General features: G+C 41.3%; 1 protein-coding gene across 1 annotated transcript in view; it reads left to right on the top strand.

Annotated features, from left to right (window-relative positions):
* UBE3D (ubiquitin protein ligase E3D) overlaps positions 1 to 21547 on the top strand; it is a 154801-nt gene that overhangs the window by 87432 nt on the left and 45822 nt on the right. The window contains exon 9 of the mRNA XM_024757429.1: positions 10344 to 10482. Within this exon, the coding sequence (XP_024613197.1) occupies positions 10344 to 10482 (139 nt within the window). The remainder of the gene's footprint in view (positions 1 to 10343; positions 10483 to 21547) is intronic.

Here is a 21547-nt window from a genome sequence, read left to right as displayed (position 1 = left end):
GAACACTCTATGACATAAATCACAGCAAGATCCTTTTTGACCCACCTCCTAGAGAAATGGAAATAAAAACAAAAATAAACAAATGGGACCTATTGAAAATTCAAAGCTTTTGCACCACAAAGGAAACCATAAACAAGACCAGAAAACAACCCTCAGAATGGGATTAGGCTGGGAGGGAGGGAGATGCAAGAGGGAAGAGATATGGGAACATATGTATATGTATAACTGATTCACTTTGTTATAAAGCAGAAACTAACACACCATTGTAAAGCAATTATACTCCAATAAAGATGTAAAAAAAAAAAAGGGCAGAAGAGCTAAATAGACATTTCTCCAGAGAAGACATATAGGTGGCCAAGAGGCATATGAAAAGATGCTCAACATCACTAATTATTAGAGAAATGCAAATCAAAACTACAGTGAGGTATCACTTCACCCCAGTCTGAATGACCATCATCAAAAAGTCTACAAACAACAAATGCCAGAGACTGTGTGGAGAACAGGGAACCCTCCTTCACTGTTGGTGGGAATATAACTTGGTGCAGCCGCTATGGAGAACAGTATGGAGGTTCCTTAGGAAACTAAAAATAGAGCTACCATATGATCCAGCAATCCCACTCCTCGGCATATATCTGGAGAAAACCATAATTCGAAAAGATACATGCACCCCAATGTAATAGCAGCACTATTTACAATAGCCAGGACATGGAAGCAACCTAAATGTCCATTGACAGGAGTGGATAAAGAAGATGTGTTGCATATATACAATAGAATGTTACTCAGCCATTAAAAAGAATGAAGTAATGCCATTTGCAGCAACATGGATGGACTTAGAGATTATCCTGCTAAGTGAAGTAAGTGAGACAGAGAAGAGACAAATATCATATGGTATCACTTATATGTGGAATCTGAAAAGGTGATACAAATGAACTTATTTACAAAACAGAAACAGACTCAGAAAATACGTAGAAAACAAACATGGCTACCAAAGGAGAAAGGTTGTGGGGAGGGATAAATAGGAGTTTGGGTTTAACATATACACACTACTATATACAAAATGGACAATCAACAACTGTATAGCACAGGGAACTCTACTCAGTATTCTGTAATAACCTAAATGGGAAAAGAATCTTAAAAAGAATGGATATAAGTATATGCATAACTGAGCCACTTTGCTGTACGCCTGAAACTAATACAACATTGTAAATCAGCTATACCCCAATATAAAATAAAAAGTAAGTAAAAAGTAATAATAATTTAACAAAAAAACTTTGGTTATAAATGAAATATTTTTGTTATTTTAAAGTAAAGTATTAAACAAAAGCTTTTCTGGTTGGACCATCAAGAAGCATTGTGTTGCTATCTTCCTATTTCTTAGGCTACAAAATGCAAGCTTTCCTCATTTTAACATTCACAGATAATTTCTTATTATAGTGTAAATTTGTTCATAGGATGGCAACATTTTTCTATTCACACTGTGTTGTATTGCTGTTAAAAAAATAAAAAAAGACAAGTTAGCTTTTGTAGCTCCCCTAATGTCAGTAAATTCAGATGCTTAACTGCCTTTCATCAGCTCCTGAGAATAACTTGAAAACCTTTCTAGAATACTGATTTCTTGAGTATCCCACATTTAATACCCCATTCCCACCCCCACTTACACACACATTTATATAGGGCTGATTACCCACATTTTCAGTGTCTTTTTCATACTTTGGTCCCACATATTGAGAATAGTCTCTCCAAAATGAACAGAATGTACAATAGTGAAAGCCAGTTATCAGAGATAGCTCATTTCAAGGGTATGCTGGCAAGGAAAGGGAAACTATATATTTAATAATTAAAAAAAATTGTGGCCTTTGGGGGTTTCAGTGAACTTGCTCTCAGGTTCCAAAAGCTTTCATTTAACAAGATCTCTTTCTGCCTTGGAAAAATTTAGTCAAACATTTCCCTCTTTGACTCAAGGTGCTCACCTAGGGGATACTTCTTAATCCATAAAACCTTTGAATAGAACTTTGGAGTATACTTGCCAGTCTCCATAATCACATCTCTTTAGGGTGTGCTAATGGGTAAATGATAGATATAAAATTTAGGAGACTCTGTGGCCTGATCTGGTAGATCTTATGGTTTATATTCATTTTATTAAGGTACAGAAGAGTCAAATTGTTACAGGGGAATTGAATTTAAGTTGGTAGAAGTGAATTTTCTCTATGCAAGATAACTTGGAAATTGATTCTCTGACCTTACCTGAAATGGGTGTGGCCATCTGGGCTTTCACGTTACCAGAGTTACTTTGACATGTGTAAGTTAGTGATCTTGACATTTGGATTCTCATCTCTCTTCATAGAGTGACAGAATTTTTAGTCATCAGGATGTATCTTATGATGAATCAGAGAGAGCCACTTGTGATGTAGGGTCATGCAGTCCAGTTACTAATAGCTGGGATACCAAGATTGGCCAGGCCTGATTCATCCAAATGAGTTACACCATTGCCAGCTGCCCTCTCGTGAAGGAAGTGTCTGGATTTTCAAGAGAAGGCCATCTGAGAGTGGACTTAGGAAGAGTTATAAAGAGTAGCCAGGGACGCTGAAGATGACAGTATTCAGTAAAGGCAGCGGAGAGGAGGGGTGGATGGTGCAAACCACCAGGAAACACCCCTTCTGAAGCCACGGGCTGATACAGCTCCGATAGATCATCTCTCTCTTCTCTGCTGAGACCAAATGTGTTTTCACTGAACATCTCAACACGGTCACTGCCAACCGATTTGAATTGAGAAATGAAGATAACCTGTTTGTTATACCAGGTCTAGGAAATATACCAGGTCTAGGAAATAATAAAAGAAGAAGTCTTAATCCATTGCTTTGTACTTCATGCATCATAAGCACTTTTCCATCCACATTGGCAAAGGACTTAAACTGTGGGACAGAGTAGGTAGTGTTGATCAGTGGACGTGTTGGCTGTGGTGGCACCTGTTGGGACAGGGAAGCTAGGGAGCCCCAGTGTGAGGTTTATTTATGAGAATGTCATCAGAGTGGACCTAATTTATTACATCCCAACCTCATACATTGACTTCAGTTACTCAGGAAAGTGGTTAAATGATTGGAAATGCATTTCTCAGTCTCCTTTTCAACTAACTTCCTCTGGTAATGGATTGAGATACAAATGTGAACCAGGAAACTTTCTCTTTAAAATGCTTCAAAATTTTTTTCTAACTGGTTATACTTACTAAAATATGCTAACACAAATACAATGATGTATAATTAGTTGGAACTTTTAAAATATGTTATCAAATATGGTAAATTAGAAATCAGATTTTGACCTAAAAAAACAGTGGTTCTTATGCTGAGGACCATGAATCTTAAAAACATTATGCTAAGTGAAAGAAGCCAGGAAAAATAAGTTCATATATTGTATGATTTCATGTATATATGAAAGGAGGGCATGAATGGGCTTGGGGAATTCGGTGATCTGAGAAACAATCAAAATTCTGTGCAAAATTTTCTTTGTATAAATAAACACCTTTGAGGGCTTTCTTGGTGGTGCAGTAGTTGAGAGTCTGCCTGCCGATTCAGGGGACACGGGTTCATGCCCCAGTCCGGGAAGATCCCACGTGCCATGCAGCGGCTGGGCCCGTGAGCCATGGCCGCTGAGCCTGCACGTCTGGAGCCTGTGCTCCGCAGTGGGAGAGGCCACAACAGAGAGAGGCCTGCGTACTGCAAAAAATAAAAATAAAAAAAACACCGTTGTAGGGAGAGACTTCATAGTTTTAATCATATTATCACGGAAACCTGTGACGTTCAAATGGTTTGGAAATTGCTACTTGAAAGCCTTTTAAAAAATGAATTTGTATCCTTTGTCCTCCTTTTATAAATATGTAGTAGTTCTTTCTATTACAGTGGTTTCTGCCCTCTGCCTGTGATTTTTAAAGATTTTTTTGTTTATTAACAATACCATTAAAAAAAATAAAGCCCTTATGGCTTATGAGTTTGTTGTAGTTTCTTAGATTTTTCTGGAAAGATTCTTTTTTATAGATTTGTTTTTTACACTTATGCCATTAACACATCTTGACTTTAATTTTGAATATGGTATAAGTTTTTAAATTTATTTTCTTCCAAATATCCTTTTGTATACTTGACATTTTCTACAGTTTCAAAAAATCTGAAGGACTAACTGTCCTCTTTTGATGGACTTCTTTAAATTATGACATCTCTAATGATATTACTTCTAATGATGAAGTTTCTGGCAGGCATGTTCGTAGGGTCAGTTCTCTTTTTTAGTGATATGGATAATGCCAGTCCGATGTGCTCAACTGGTATCTTGCAATATTACAGTCATTTACAAAAAGCAAAATCTCTTATTATTTTTTGGCATGAATTAATACACTTAATTTTGAGATTGCCTTGTTGGTATCTTATTTAAGCAGAACCATTTTACCCGTGCTTTCTGATACATGGGAGAGAGAAAGAAGTTTATATCTCTCTCTTGATAAGCTTATAGGTCTTAGGAGCAAAGTCTGAAAGCCATAGCTTTCAGGAATTGTGTACCAAAATCTCTTCTCTCAAGAGCCCTTTAATTCAAAGAGAGTTGAAGGACTGTTTTGACATTTGTGATTTAAAAAGCTCACTTTTTTCCTGTGATTTTCAAAGAAAACACTGTAATTTCAAAGAAATACTGTTCATCACTTAATGGACCTTATTTTGAAATTTATAAGCAGTAGTTGGTATGTGCATTTTTCAAGTTCTATTTTTACGAATTAGTAGTTTTAAAATATTTAAATATGATGGAGTTAATACAGCTTATTATAACAGATATGCCAGTACATTTAGTTGTTGCAGAATTTTGTGTTGTTGACAATATAAGAATTTAAAAATTTTTGACTCTTTGTCCAAATTATGTGTTAAATGGTTGTATGTTTTTAATGATTCTAGCACTAAGTTTTGGTCATTTGCCTGATTTGGTATTTTGACAGCTTACATTAATGAGATTATCATTGTTAAAGCTTTGAAACTGAATTTTAAGAATCTACAGGTATAAACAATATTATATTTCAACATCATTAATAAAGGCTGTTTGCCTTTTTAGGTCTTTCTAGGACTGAAGTGTCCAAATCAACTACTAAAATATGAGAAACATGAGATTTAAGTTAAATATTTTCAAGTTGAGCTCTTTTGTACCGTATTACAGTGTGTTGGACTCTTTTGGTATAATTGTAATTTTTGGCAGAGGTGTTTGTCATTTTTGCCTTTGTTACATTAAATGACCTCTCTGTTTCCTAGAAGACTGTATCACCTTTCTGTTTTCTCAGGTTCTTTTCTTAATATTGATGGGTGTTTGATTCATTCTCAGTTTCACTATTTTTGTTAGAAGTGATGGAAAATGACTTTTTTTCTCCTTCTCATTGCCTCTTTAAAAATAGATAGGCCATAGCTGCTTCTCTAGGGAATTTTGTCAAGGCAGAAGTTTAGAAATAAAGATGGTGTGTCCTCTGCTCACATTTGGTCTCTTAGACTAAGGTCACCTGGCTGACAGCTCTGGTCTCCTAGGAAGACTTTTCCTCTCCCAGTGCTTTAAAAATCACAGAAATAGGTTTCACTTGATATTTAGTTCATTATTCTGTTTGAAGTATCTTGTTGATTTTATAGGTCAAATGTGATTTAGGTCTATGATGTCTTTGTAGGAAATACCAGAAATAATCCAGATTCTGGATTATTAGAATCCTGTTTCTTAAAATGTTTATATCATTAACAGAAATTTGTATTGATATTTGAGCTATGGGTGGATAGTCTCAAGTATCAGCTCTGGCTTAAACAACACATACCCTAAATAATACATAATGAGTTTGGTACTTATATTAAGATAAACTGAATTTTCTCCCTCTTTCCCTCCTGTTCTCATTTCTTTCTTCCTTAATTAGAAAAAAAAAATTAAAAACATTAACTGAAGTTTTGGGGAAAACCTACCCATAGCTCTAACTTTCCAAAAGAGTTATTTTCATTTTTCATGTATTACTTTCTCTCTTTCTCCACAGATATGGATGTTTCATGTGATTAAAGTAATGTTTTATGCAATTAAAATTGTAAAGAAAATTTATAAGTCTTAACACTAAAAAAATAAGTCCTGGGCAAATGAAATGTGTACTGAGGAAAAAAAAAATAGGATAGGATGAATATTAGGATTTGAGAGCCATATTAGGTCCAGCTGGATTATCTGATGTCAAAAATAAGGCTGTTCAGGGCTTTCCTGGTGGTACAGTGGTTGAGAGTCCACCTGCCGATGCAGGGGACACGGGTTCGTGCCCCGGTCCGGGAAGATCCCACATGCTGCGGAGCGGCTGGGCCTGTGAGCCATGGCCGCTGAGCCTGCGTGTCCGGAGCCTGTACTCCGCAACAGGAGAGGCCACAACAGTGAGAGGCCCGCATACCGCAAAAAAAATAAATAAATAAAAATAAAAAAAATAAGGCTGTTCAAAGTATGAAAAAATGACATGTTCTGAGATATCTAAAATTTATCCCAAAGAGGACTCAGGAGATAGGATTTAGATCAGAGTAAGTAAAATTTTCTTCTCTCATTGCAAAACTTGATAAATATCAGATATATCTGCTTTCAAACTCTAATAATAAAATTTATATAAAGCAAAAAAATAAATAAAATTTATCCCATTATTTGCCCTTGAGCTTCTCTAATTTTTTGGATAAAATTTATTAAAAAATATCTACTATGCTTTTGCTCTGTTTATGATATAGCAAGAAAAGAATGAGATTTAGGTGGAGAGGAACATGCTTGAGTTTCTTCTCCATCACTTACTATGTGATCAGTACAAAGTTCTTCACCTTTCTGAGCTTCAATAGAGATAAAAGTTGTTAAATCACAGAATACTTTAAGATTGGATTGAAAATGCTAGTTTTGGATTTACATGCCATACACATACTTACAGTTACAGAGAAACATGACTAATTAACATGTATAACTAATAATTGTATTTTTTCTTTGTGACTATGGTTATCATTCGTGGAATGAATGTCCTTTTTATGTAAATGTTGGTGGTTTGATACATTGGTTAGGTTATGTATAAACTCCAAGGTCTTATGAGGAAACTTGGCTTATCCAAGATCACTTGCTCGTGAGTGACAAGGCAGTGCTAATGTATTTTATTTTCTATTTGAGTGTCCTTTTTGATAGGTCACACCATAGCCACTTAGCAGCATGTTGATACCTTTAAACAGCATTTAAACATTCCTTTGTCTGCACCACAGATCACATCAACATCATAACATTAACTTGTTTCTGATTATAAAAAATAACACTTGGAAAATAAGAAAGAATAAAGAAGAAAATGTAAGAAACAGGTTATTATATTCCTCTCGTGGAAATAACCGTTTATATTTGTGTTGCCTCCTAATTTTTTTTCTCACTGTAGAACTATTTTCGCTTACTGTGACATAGGTGTATTTTCCCATGTCCATCTTACCACCTTTCTTATTCAAGTTTTAGAATATATATGTAATAAAGTAGCAGCTTAGAAAGGATAAAATAATTTCCTACAGAAAAATGAAGATACTCTTAACTCTATCTTTTACGAGCTAAAGAGTTAAAATGCAGAAGAAACAGGCGTTGGCAGATTCCTTTACTAAGGTCCTACTTGTGGTTTGTTTGGAGAGGATAATGCTACTTACGATGTCTTCAGAGATCAGTGTGGTACGATGGGGAGAGAGCAAGGCTTTGAATTCGGGCTCGCTTGAGTGAATCCTGGCCCCATCACCCACCAGCTGCATGATGCTGGCCCATCACTTAAACTCTCTGACCTCTGGTTTCCTCACCTTTAAAATGGGATGAACATGCCTGTCTTTCAGGGCTGCTGTAGGATTAGACCCAACAACCGTCAATAGAGCGCCTGGCCCGCCATCTGGATGAGATGATAGTCAGAAGCAACCTAAGTCCTAAGACTTGTCAAATTTAAGCATTCAATATGGAGAGCATGTTATAACCATAAGCCAAGATATAACTCTGTTCTGAAACGATTTATTTGTATAATTCACCATTTCCTCTTTCTCTTGCAAATATGATTACTGCCGAAAGAGGAGAAGAAAATGATGAAAAGTGAAAGTGGCTTCAGTTGATCTCTGATTGGCAGGACCCTTCACTATGAGCTGCAGCAGCCCCGGCCCAGGTTGCGGTGTTCCCTTCGTCTTGGGGGACACCCTTGCTGACGGTCTGCGGCATGATGACCCAGGGTTAGGTTTGGGGGTTTCACAGATGAGTCCCCAAGGGACATTCACGCTCCAGACCTCCTCTTGTTGAGGCAAGAGATCCAATTCAGAAAAAGCAAATACCTTTTCAAGACCCTGAAAAAAATTTCAGAATGAAAATAGCTTTAGTCAGCCCTATTGTGGGTGATAGGGCAGGCGGTATCAATTCTGAAAACTTAAGTTGTTGATTGAACATACAATAAAAGTGAAAAATCGCTATTGCTTTTAGCCACTAAAGAAGTCAGTACCTGGGTGTATCTGAGGAACAGCAACACCAACCTTATCTTTATTTCCACACTAGCTGTAGAGTTAGAGGAATCCACAGGCCGTGGTTGCTCATCTAGGATGAGTCAGAGATGTAGACACAGCCCAGAGAAGAATGCAAGGAGGGTGGTGGTTAAGGATTGTAATAGCTACAAGTACGGTATTAAGCAGGTAGTTAATTCCCATAAGGGAAACAGGAGGATGTCTCTAAGAACTGTTACCTAAGTGGTCCTTCTTGCAGGATGAACAGAAGTTCACCAGTAAGGATAACAGCCTTCTAGGCCCAGAAGACTGTATGAGCAAGACACAGCATGTGTAGTATATCACAGTTCAGGGAATGGAAAGTAACCATGTGGTTGTGGGTCCTAAGGAAGGGGGAGGGGAGGATGAGCTTGGGGGAGGGGAGGATGAGCTTGAAGCCACCGCGCTAGTGCGACACTTGACTTTTACCAAAGACAGCAAGATTTTTACTTCCGTGCCAGTGAAATGTTGGGAATGTTATATACTTGGTAAAAGCAGAAAGAATCACTTAGCCAATCAATAGGAAAGAGTAATTTTTAAAACACAGAAAAAGCACTCAACTGGGCACCTGCTGAAATAGACCATTTTTTAGGAAAGTGGACAGTGTCCTATCTCAGTCCAGCTAGTAGGCAAGTGCTGCAGAGTTAACTCCCCACCCCACGTCAGAGATGTATCAGCCTAAGTAACCTGGTGGACCACACAGCTAAAGCATCTGCTATGGCTCGTCATAGAAAGTGTTAAATCCCTTATGCCCTCAACCACTGATGCTCTCTCAACTTGCAGAAGTCACCACTGGTTCGGTTAAAGGTACCTTTACAGAGAGAGGTTTAAGGAGAGGAAAACATGTATTTTTAAGAGAAAATATATATTTAAAATACACATATATTACTCTTTCAAAATTAGGACAGTGATAAGAGACACTTTGGTAGGGGCACAGGCAGGAAGTACTCAAGTAAATAGAAGAGTTGATAGCATAAGACCCGTGCTCTTCTCAGTACATTGTATTCTCATAATGCTTTCCTGATTTTCCCTTTACTTTAAGCACTAGATGGGAAGTCAGGAAACCAGGATTCAGAGCCAGCCACAGCGTTTCCTAAACATCTGCCTCATCTCAGACAGGTCTCTTTACTTTTCTAGCCCTCCGTTCCCTCTCCCCTCCCTGGTGAGAGGATTTTCGAGTAGGTCCCACAGGAAGTAGCAGAGCTGCTTCATGGGCCTCTCTGGAAGATGACGGGGGTCTCCAACCCTTCCCTTCCAAGAGAGCAGCTTCACTCTCGTTTGTATTATGAACAGGGGCTTTTATAAGAATTATTGATAAAAGGATTCTATCACTTTTTAAAAGTCTGGGAAAAAAAAACAGAACCCGGTATTTCATGGGGCATATCCAGGTCAGAAAGAATTTCCACATCTGGAGAATGGGATAACAGTAGTTCCATTTCATAGCTATCTGGGGGTTGAACAAGATTACTACATGTGGAACAGGGTATAGAACAAAGGAAGCATTTGATGTGTTAGCTATTAACCCCCCACCCCAATAGGTCCCTCACAAATGAGACTGCATTTCATACAACTCTTAAACTTTGAGTATGAGCTGTTGACCTGAAAAAAATTGCCTAATCCGTCTGTTTTCTATCAAAAACACTCTAAAAATGTCTTGTACATGTTCTCTGTGAATTTTTAATATAACCATTTTATTTCTATTTCTTGTACATCGCTCTTTCTCTCCCACAACCAAAAGTTTTCTCCTTACATCAGATTTTTGAAATACGTCTGACCGGATGCAATGATGAAGTTGCACATATTGGTGTGTTTCAGGCTCGCCAGCTCGTGGGAAAGTGACGTCAGTGTCCACAGCCTCACCCTGCCCTCTGCAACCTGCTTGGAGCTGCTGTTGATATTGTCAAGGAGCAATGCCACATTGCCTCCCTCCCTCCGCTGCATGAATTCTTTCCAGGTAAGGCATGGCTCCTTTACCACGGCGTGATTTCTCAGTTTGACTTGTTATCATTTTTTAAGGATCCTGTCTTTAACAGGCACTAGCCCACGGAAACCCACATTTTCACAGGATAGTAATAACGAGCACAATGAGTGTGTTGCCTTGTTCTGTCTCTTTCTAAATGGAGCCTCAGAACTGATTAGATAATGGTCTAGTAGTGGCCGAACCCACGTCTCTCTAACCCGGGGTTTGTTCTCGTCATCTCCGTCTTTCCTGCCTCTGAGAGAAGAGGTGGGAACGTTCGGCAAAGACACTTGTGAATGCCACTTCCCTTTTCCCAGCTTTGCCCTAGAACAAGGATTTTCGGCCAGCATTAGTATCTTTGCTGCTTTTAGCTTGCAGTCAGATTGCCGAATGGAGGTTTAACGGTGGCTGCATCCTCCCCCAACTCTCGGCACTTTTTCCCTCTCTCCCCACTCCCTCCCTTCTCTGGGTATTTATCTGTGCTCCTGGTCAGAGCAGTACAGAACAGAACAACACATGTGGACTAACCAGCAGGAAGACACCTTCCCTGGTAGGCAGCTAGTTGTCACCCAGGTGGCATATGAGAATTCACATGTTGGCTGGTCACTTCACTTGTGACCATATAGCTACTGAATGTTATTGAACTTATCTGTGACTCTCAGCATTGGAAAAATATTCCCAAGCCCTCTGAGCCTGTTGAGCAGGCCACGTGCATTGCTGAGAAATGACTGAACGTGGGTGGCTTGTTTCTACTTCTGAAGGGTTGCTGATGTGTCCTAAGATAACTTCAGAATTGGTGGATATTGCTTGGTGCATCTCTGTGGTAAAACAAGACATGGATTTTCCTATGAAATACAGCTCAGGAATTTGGTAAAAGGAATAATAATAATAACTGCTCCATAATAATTTGCATCCGTATTCTCCTGGTAACTCTGTTACATTGATTGTCTCTGTGATTTTCTTCCTGATACACACATTTCGGACTTTGGCTGTGTCATACCTGTTTGAATTTATCATTACTCGATGATCAGCTTGAAGGTCCTAGATTCAAGGACCAGAGAGAACACCTTCCCATTTTATAGGAGAGGAAACTGAGACCCAGAGAGATGGAGTCAGTTGGCCAGGGAGTAGCCAGCATGTTAGAGACAGAGCCGGACTCGCCAGGCTTACGCTGGGTAACAGTTTCTGCTACCCAAATTCAGTGCTCGCCGAAGCCCCAGGAGGTGGACGGGGTGTGAGTGGTCATATCTGCCTTGGAATGTCCACAACACCCCCTTATTATGTGATTATTGTAATTATTTGTCTACTGCCCTGAACTGGAACTGATTTAAAATTCTGTGTATCAATCCATATTCCTTCTAAGTTTTGCTCTTTGGATTGAACATTGAATAACACAAAAGTTCACCCACAAACTTTTATGGGAGATGCGAGAAACTTAACAGTGGGGGAGCGAGGCTGGAAGATGATTATTTTTTATTTCACTCCCTTCTGCACTGTTCGAAGTTTTTATATGATGGATGAGTGAAGAGCAAAAGAGATGACTCGGACTTGGAGGATTTTACAGCCTATCGGGGGAGATAGAACTGTCATCCATGGGTGATATAAATCTAGAATCATTTTATTACAAGGTAGCCTCCACGCAAGTCTTAAAGAGATTAAAGGTAAAAGAGTGATCTAGGTCGGGTGTGGGGGATTTGAGAGGAGGCCCACTCCGTATTTCTTCTCCAGGAGACGGAGGAAAACCAGCTCCTTCAAGGCGCTCACCTGGAGCACACATACACACACAGGCACGAAAGCCTGGCCCGCCCTGCGTGCCATCCGTGTTCGCTCCTGGCACCTGTCATCACAGGGGCTCTCACCATCAGGATAATTGCTGATTGTCCCTCTCTATTAGTGACTGTGCTTCTGCTTTCAGTGCATTTCCTGAACAAGATTGTCAGGGGCACACACACTTTTCCCAGTTTCAAAGGTACAGAGAAACTGGGCGCGGGTTCACAAACAATGTCTGCTAAAGAGATCTTGTCCCTGCCGTTACCCCTGGAAGGATGCATTCTTATCAAGAACACACCAGGAATTGATTTCCCCACGCAGGTCTTCACTCCAAGATAAAGGATCAGTGAACAGGGGAGGGTGTCTGTCGGGATTAGAAATAGATGCTCTGCTTTTTCACCGTCGGAACACCTACCTCATCAGTTATTACAGTGGCAAGGAACTGGGCTGCTAATGTTGCCTGTGTTGGGGATTTATTTCTTCAAGTGGAAATTCACTTTAGTGCGCGTTTTTTTTTTGTTTGTTTGTTTTTTTACAAAATGCTGTGCTGGGGCTTCCCTGGTGGCGCAGTGGCTGAGAGTCCGCCCGCCGATGCAGGGTACACGGGTTCGTGCCCCCGTCCGGGAGGATCCCACGTGCTGCGGAGCGGCTGGGCCCACGAGCCGTGGCCGCTGAGCCTGCACGTCCGGAGCCTGTGCTCCGCAACGGGAGAGGCCGCAACAGTGAGAGGCCCGCGTACCGAAAAAAACAAACAAACAAACAAACCATAGAGATAAAAGAGCTGTGTTGGCAAGAGCTGTAATATAGTAAAATGACACTTGTTAAAGATACCATCTTTACATTTCCAGTTCTCTAACTTTGCAGGGCGAGTCAGTTACTGTGAGCTGCTTTTTCTGTAAAAATGTTATTTTAGGTTTCTGAGGATTCAGACAGCACTACTGCCTGAGCTCTTATCACTGCCAAATCCCAGAAGGAAGGGTTTATCTTATTAGTTAGAGCCATTAATGTCTATGAAATTCTAACTTCTTACGTTATAGTGCAACATTTCTCCCAGGCTCACAGGGATATCGTTGGGTGGTTTTGTTATACTTTTCACTTCCACTCTGGTCCAGTCCCTTAATATCCCTGGTATGATTCTGAGCAAATAATGTAGGATTTGGTTGAGAATCACATACCATAGTTGTTGCAGCCCCAAGAAGGATGGACTTACCACGTCACTCCCCGCTTACGGTCCTTCTGTGACTTTCTATTGCAGTGAGAACAAAATCCAGACTCCTTATCCGGACCCACAAAGCCCAGCAGTATCTGTCCCTACCTCCGTCTCTGGCCTAATCCCCTGCTCGCTCTGTCTCACCCACTCTGTTCCAGACACACTGGCCTTACTTCCTGCTCCCTCTCGTGGGCTGGTCCTGGCCGCCGGGTCTGTGCACTGCCTGTTCTCTGCTTCCAGGAGAATACTCTGGACCAGAGCTTTGCGTGGCTGGGTCCTCTTGTCTTTCAGGTCTCAGCTCAGGTATCCCTTCCCCTAAGAAGCCTAACCTCACCCCCACCCCCTGTCCCTTACTAAATTCCCCGCTCCCTGTCACCATTATTCTATAATCTCGTTTTATTTTCTTCATGGCTCTTTTCACTATTTACAGTGCTTTTTCTTTCTTTTTTTTTTTTTTTTTTTTTTTGTTTTTTTTTTTTTTTTTTTTTTTTTTTTTGTTTGTCTTTTCTCCTGTACAAAAATGTGTGTTGAATGAGAACAGGGAGAATGTCTATTTTTGCTCAGTGTTGCATCAACAGAACTTAGGACAGTGCTCGGCTGTAGGAAGCATTTAATAAATATTGGCTGGCTGGCTGGCTAGAGATGGGTGGACGGACGCACCAGTAAAATGCAAACTGGCCTGGCCATTTGACATTCTAGAGAATTCCAAAGGACTGAGCTAGGGAGAAGCAGAGGCACGGGCAGTACACCCTCAGGGGCAGAAGCAGCAGCTTTTTCCCTGCCGGGACAGGGTGGACTCCAAGGGTAAGGTCCAGATTTGAGATATGTCAATAAGACTGAGCATAGATGGGGGTCTGAAATGACAGCCTGGAGCTCTGTACAAATGAGAAAGCCTCGAAGAAGGGGTTGACCTTGGAAGGAGCTGGCGAGATCCAGGATAAGCAGAATGACCAGTAGACAGGTCCAGGCTCCCTCTGAGCCCTGGAGACCACAGGAGGGGAAAGCGGAGTGATGCTTTGGTGCCAGAAACTGAGGCAGAGGGGACTGGGGGTGTCGACGGCTCCTTTGGAGGGGGCAGGTGGCGCTGCTGCCACTGTAACTGCTGCCAGTTTGATTCGCCTCTTGAGAGCTTCAGAGCTCTGGGGGGAGGTGGCAGAAGGCAGTTTCCATAGCCATCTTGGTGAGCAGCATCCAGCTTTTTAACCCGAAGTCCTGCAATGGCAGCTTTAAGTCTGAACAAGGTCTCTGGAAGGTAGAACCTTAGAGCACCCAGGTTGGATCCAGGACTGGGTCAGGGCCGCTGGGTTTAATGGTTCTATGCCTCTTTCTTAGACTCTTGTAGCTGGAAGGATCAACTAGTCTAATGACCTTACTTTTATAAATAAGGAGCAGAGGCAGGAAGGGTAAGTTGTTATCGGAGACTGAAACTCTGATTCCTACGTTAGGCTTTTTGGGCTACAACCTGATTTTCCCCGTTCCGTGGGACACAAGTTGCTTAGCATATAAATAGGTGTCACTCATAAAAAGCCACGAGATATTTAATCATCAGATAATAATAATGCAAATTAAAATAGCTAATATTTATTCAGCGCTTTCTGTATTCCAGGCCCTGTTCTCAACGATTTGTACTTATTCGTTCATTTCATTTTTATGAGAAACACCATGAGGACGGTATATTATCGATATTATTCCCATTCCACAGGTACAGAAACTGAGCCAGGGAGATTAGCTTGCCCACGCTCACACAGCTAGTGAGAGGAGGAACAGAAGGTTCAAAGCCTGGCTCTAGACCGCACCTCCACCCCCATTCTTAATCACCAGATAATGTTGCCTATTAAAAGAAGTTTGGTTAAACAAAGTTAGATCTCTTCTTTTTAGCTGCAAGACTTTTCAGGGCCTTTCAAGCGTATACAGGGGCAGTGTGACCCTCCTAGTTGAAGAATGTTGTAAATGCTTTTAAAATTTGATATCAGGAAGACTTTTTCTCGGGGCGTTTTATGGGATTAGTGCTCTCAGCACAGATGGGGAGACAGTGTCCTGTCCGATCTTGAAAGATTTGGATGACGGTGACCGAGGCAGAGCGCTCACCTTCTCAGTCTTTGTGTCAGCCTTGTTTATCTCCCAGAGAAGTAGTGCTGCAGTCTTAGTGGATTGTCAGAAGGATAGCATCTCTCCCTTTAGTGACTAGGGGGTTCTCCTCCTGGTCTGGGCCACCTTGGTCCGAAGGTACAACAGGAACAAGCTGTGCCTGCGGCCCCTTGTGGTACATACTGACCCTGCCTGGAGGCGCAGCAGGCCCTTGGCTAAGCGTTGCTTTCCCGGTCTGCACCTACTGCCCCTTCCGTTTCACTCGCGCCTCATCCAGTCTAAACACAGCGTTGCTAGGTAGTCATGTGGCAAGGGCTCCCATTAATAGATGGGGCATTCTGGCTCAACTCCGTCTCTCTCCTAACCGATGGCTGGACTCCCACCGAGAACTCCCAAGGGGAGTCTGCCTTGGGAGCTTACACTTAACTGAGAGATTAGGAATGTTCTAAGGCCTTGAGCTCCGAGTTCAGGAAGCCCCTTTTGTTCATTCGCATACCTTACCTCTAACTCCAAGCTCTGCCCACTGCGCCCGGCCATCCAAACTGTGTGGATGGGATTTTCCAGGCCAGAGAGCCCCAGAACTGAGGCTTCTTTTTCTTACCCAGGTAAGTTGCTACATCCTACAGTAATTTAAATGTTTCCACAAACATTATCCTTTTTAAAATCCTCACAACAACCCTCATGTTAAAAGGGGCATGGAATTCTGTGGTGGTCCAGTTGTTAAGACTCCATGCTTCCAATGCAGGGGCACAGGTTCAATCCCTGGTTGGGGAACTAAGATCCTGCATGCTGTGCGGCGTGGCCAAAAAAAAAGATCGTTTTAAAAAAATAATAATAATAATAATAAAGGGGTAGAACGTAAGTAATGTAGGCAAGATCACGTCACTACCAAAACACAAGGCTGTGTTTCAAACCTGGGTCTTCTGGTTCTGAGTCTATTACGTATTGCATCTCATGGCAGTTACATCAGAGAAAGTACCAAATGGTCCTGTCATTGCCCTGGGTCTTGCACATCTTAGTTTTACCACATGGCAGCAACAGTATCTCTTCTATTAATACCGTCCTTTAGAGAATCACAGCCTTCAGCTAAGGGGGCAATATGAGCGGTATGGATCCTGGCAAATACGTTGAACTTCATCAGAGTATCGTTTTATGTGTATGCTGTGTGGCTGTATAGTGCAGTGAACATATGTAGCAGAGAAGAAACAAAAGAGCTTCATAGAGTTTATCTATTTCCACCTGACAGGCTTAGTCAGGGAAGCTTCCTCAGCTCTTGATGGATTTGAAGTCATAGACTGTTCCACGGGGGAAGGTGAAGCTGATGAAGCGCCTTGACTAAGGGTCGCATATACTTTTCCAGAGCAGGGAATTCTCAGTGATGTTACTTGTGTGTAGTTTGATTTTTTTTAAATAGATCTCTACTGGAGTATAATTGCTTCACAGTACTGTTGAACAACAGAGCGAGTCAGCCATATGCACACACATGTCCCCATATCCCCTCCCTCTTGCATCTCCCTCCCACTCTCCCTATCCCACCCCTCTAGGTCATCGCAAAGCTGATCACCCTGTGCTATGCGGCTGCTTCCCACCAGCCAACTATTTTACATTCGGTAGTGTATACATTACATGTCGATGCTACTCTCACTCCGCCCCAGCTTCACCCTCCCACCCCACATCCTCAAGTCCATTTTCTATGTCTGTCTCTTTTTGAATTATGGTTTTCTCAGGGTATCTGCCCAGTAGTGGGATTGCTGGATCATATGGTAGTTCTATTTTTAGTGTTTTAAGGAACCTCCAAACTGTCCTCCGTAGTGGCTGTATCAATTTACATTCCCACCAACAGTGCAGGAGGGTTCCCTTTTCTCCACACCCTCTCCAGCATTTATTGTTTGTAGATTTTTTGATGATGGCCATTCTGACTGGTGTGAGGTGATATCCAATTGTAGTTTTGATTTGCATTTCTCTAATAATTAGTGATGTTGAGCATCTTTTCATGTGCCTCTTGGCCATCTGTATGTCTTCCCTGGTGAAATGTCTAGTTAGGTCTTCCACCCATTTTTTAACTGGATTGTTTGTCTTTTTGATATTGAGCTCCGTGAGCTGTTTGTATATTTTGGAGATTAATCCTTTGTTGTTTCACTTGCAAATATTTTCTCCCATTCTGAGGGCTGTCTTTTTGTCTTGTTTATGGTTTCCTTTGCTGTGCAAAAGCTTTTAAGTCTAATTAAGTCCCATTTGTTTATTTTTGTTTTTATTTCTGTTACTCTAGGAGGTGGATCAAAAAAGGTCTTGCTGTGGTTTATGTCAGAGTGTTTTTCCTGTGTTTTCCTCTAAGAGTTTTAAGGTGTCTGATCTTACATTTAAGTCTTTAATCCATTTTGAGTTTATTTTTGTGTATAGTGTTAAGGAGTGTTCTAATTTCATTCTTTTACATGTAGCTGTCCAGTTTTCCCAGCACCACTTATTGAAGAGGCTGTCTTTTCTCCATTGTATGTTCTTGCCTCCTTTGTTGTAAATTAGGTGACCATATGTGCATGAGTTTATCTCTGGGCTTTCTATCCTGTACCGTTGGTCTATATTTATGTTTTTGTGCAAAATACTAGCAAACAGAATCCAACAGCACATTAAAAGGATCATACACCATGATCAAGTGGGATTTATCCCAGGGATGCAAGGATTCTTCAATATACACAAATCGATCAGTGTGACACACCATATTAACAAATTGAAGGAGAAAAACCATATGATCATCTCAATAGATGCAGAAAAAGCTTTTGACAAAATTCAACACCCATTTATGATAAAAACTCTCCAGAAAATGGGCATAGGGGGAACCTACCTCAACATAATAAGGCCATATACGACAAAACCACAGCAAACATCATTCTCAATGGTGAAAAACTGAAAGCATTTCCACTAAGATCAGGAACAAAACAAGGATGTCCACTCTCGCCACTCTTGTTCAACATAGTTTTAGAAGTCCTAGCCACAGCAATCAGAGAAGAAAAAGCAATAAAAGGAATACAAATTGGAAAAGAAGAAGTAAAACTGTCATTGCCGATGACATGATACTATACATAGAAAATCCTAAAGGTGCCACCAGAAAACTACTAGAACTAATCAGTGAATTTGGTAAGGTTGCAGGATACAAAATTAATGCACAGAAATCTCTGGCATTCCTATACACTGACAACGAAAATTCAGAAAGAGAAATTAAGGAAATACTCCCATTTACCATTGCAACAAAAAGAATAAAATACCTAGGAGTAAACCTACCTAAGAAGGCAAAAGACTTGTACTCAGAAAACTATAAAACACTGATGAAAGAAATCAAAGATGATATAAACAGATGGAGAAATATACCATATTTTTGGATTGGAAGAATCAATACTGTGAAAGTGACAATACTACCCAAAGCAATCTACAGATTCAGCGCAACCCCTGTCAAACTACCAATGGCATTCTTCACAGAATTAGAACAAAAAATTTCACAATTTGTGTGCAGTTTGATTTTAACTTTAAGAAACGCACTGATATCCAGTGCCAACATTTCCATGACATGAAAACCATATACGGTGACCCTTGAACAACATGGGTTCGAACTGCACGATTCCACTTATACATGGTATTTTTCGATGGTGAATATCACTGTACTGCGTGGTCTGTGGTTGGTCGAATGTGCCAATGGAAAGGAACCGTGGATGCAGAGGGCCAGCTGAGTTACACACAGATTAACCTCCACGTTGTTCAAGGGTCAGCTGTATTCAACTTCTCAATTGTTCAGAAATTAATAATTTTACAGATACTTCTCCCATCCAGCTACTTTTTCACTACCTGTTTTAATATCTGTATCCAAAGAGGAGAAGAAAACAACACATAAAAATTTGGTTCAGTCATTTGGCCATTAGTTGGCATCTTAGGTGAAAGGCTTTGATTGTATGGAAGTTTGAAGTTGTGGTTCCAACTTAAGGATTTTTTTATAGGTATATGCAGTCTATATAGCGCTCCAAGAAATGGGTAGGCAGGGGCCCAGGAACTTTGCAGACGAGGAGTAACAAAGGGGCTACAGAAAGGGAAAGTGAGGATTCTGTCTGCACACCAGTTTTTTCCTGCCTGCTTTCAGATGTTACGCTACATAAACGGTCGTCTATCATATGCCATGCTCATGTCTAGGTAAATTATAGCCTTTAATATCTTTTAAGGTGACGTTTTATTAAATGATTATAAAAAGATAATCACCTTGATGATAAAAGATTGGGAAATACAGAAAAATGTAAAGGGAGTGAAAATCACTGGGAGTCACCAGGATTGACATTTTAGAGTAATTCTTGTTAGTGTCTCTCGTTCTATATATGCACATATACGCACACACATAGAAATATATTTTGGTATAAAGTTGGCCCCGTTGGAGATGCTGGGACTCAAGTACTGGCTGTATTCTGCCTTTTCCTCTGTTTCGTCACTGGCATGAAGACAGTCAGCCTTCCTGGAGACTGTCAGAGGAGGGCTTTATAAACCAGGGTCCTGTTATCAGGTGGGAATAGAGGGGAGGGAGGCTGCGAGCCACTCCAGATGTCCAAGGGTTGCTGCAGATGGAATTAGGAGGCGGGCAGACCCGCATCAAGATGGGCAGGCGCTGGCTAGATAGAAATTGTCCTGATCCGCACGCACCGTCCAGAGATTCGAGAGCATGCAGCGCTGGTGCCCTCAGGTCCCAAGGCCTTCTTTCTTTCCTTCTGTAACGCCTTCGTCCTCAGTGGGCAGAGATAATCTGGGGTTGAGTGCCGCTCGTTATATTTAGGGAATCCAGTCTCGAAGGTGGTGATTACTGCTCTGGCTATTTTCAGTCTCTCTCCTTAAAACAGATTTCTGAGAACTGCCTCAACAATTTGGGTGTGAAAAGGATGTTGCCCTAACCTTCCTTTCTGCCCCGTGGGGCGTTCTGTGGTTTGGGGAAATAAGCAGGTATCCTTAGATTCATACAGGTCTCTAGTCTGAATTCTCTATCCTCTGTCTCTTCTCGTATTGGACTCTGCTGTTTGGCCACATTCTAGAGAATACACGGAGGGGCCTGGAAGGAGCCTGGAGGTTTCCCAGAGGGTCAGCGAGCCCAGAAGTCTTCTCGCTGCTACACTGCTTCTTTCAGGGGGCTGCTCCCCTGTCCCAGATTCCCCGCCACATGCGCTGCTCCTCAGAAATTTCTATCCTTTCCAAGGAGTTGGGCTTGTAGGCAAAGCGGGACAGTTCCCAGGCCTTCCACGGCCTTTACTCTGAGGGGCTACCACTTGGTGGGGAGCCTGGTAGGGCTGGGGCGCCCTGGCTTCGGCCTTATTGAGAGAAGTAGGAACGAGGCGTAGCCCAGAAAGTCAGTCATTCTGTCTCTTGTTTCGTTTGCTTGTTTTTAATAAGGTAACTTTTTCCCTCTGACTGTGAAGGGAAAATACATGCTCATGACAGAAAAATCTGGTATGTTTTTCATTAGCAAAGGAATACTTATTTGCACTTTAAGCCTGAAAGTATAGAATCTTCAAATCAAACAGGTTCAGTCCTTCACAGCCTGGCGGCAAGAGCAGGCCTGGGGCAGGGCCTGGGGAGCCTCTGTGGTTGGAGGGCACTCACTGTCTCTGTGCCTTAGACTCAGTAACTCTGAAGTGGGTGAGGGGAGGCCTGGAGGACAGATGGGTTTGGCTGATTCTGCAATGCTGGGATTATGGATGGCTCTGGCTCTTGTATGTCAGCGTCCATAGGAAACTTGTTCAAAATTCAGATTTCTGAGTGAGAGCCCCAGAGATTCTGCTTCAGTAACTCCGGAGGAGAGCCCAGGGATCTGCGTTATAACAAACACCCCTAAAAAAATAAATTAATTTTTGGAAAACAAAAAATACCCCCAAAAAACAAAACACCCAAAGCGTTTCTGAAAAAGGTTTTTGAGAACCAAGGTAAGAAAGACTTCAGTGAAAATGGAATATATTCCCACTGAAGTGAGAAATG

Source organism: Neophocaena asiaeorientalis, unplaced genomic scaffold (assembly GCF_003031525.2).
Source record: "Neophocaena asiaeorientalis asiaeorientalis breed wild unplaced genomic scaffold, Neophocaena_asiaeorientalis_V1.1 scaffold253, whole genome shotgun sequence".
NCBI lineage: Eukaryota > Metazoa > Chordata > Mammalia > Artiodactyla > Phocoenidae > Neophocaena > Neophocaena asiaeorientalis.
This window is presented reverse-complemented; position numbering and strand designations above follow the sequence as displayed.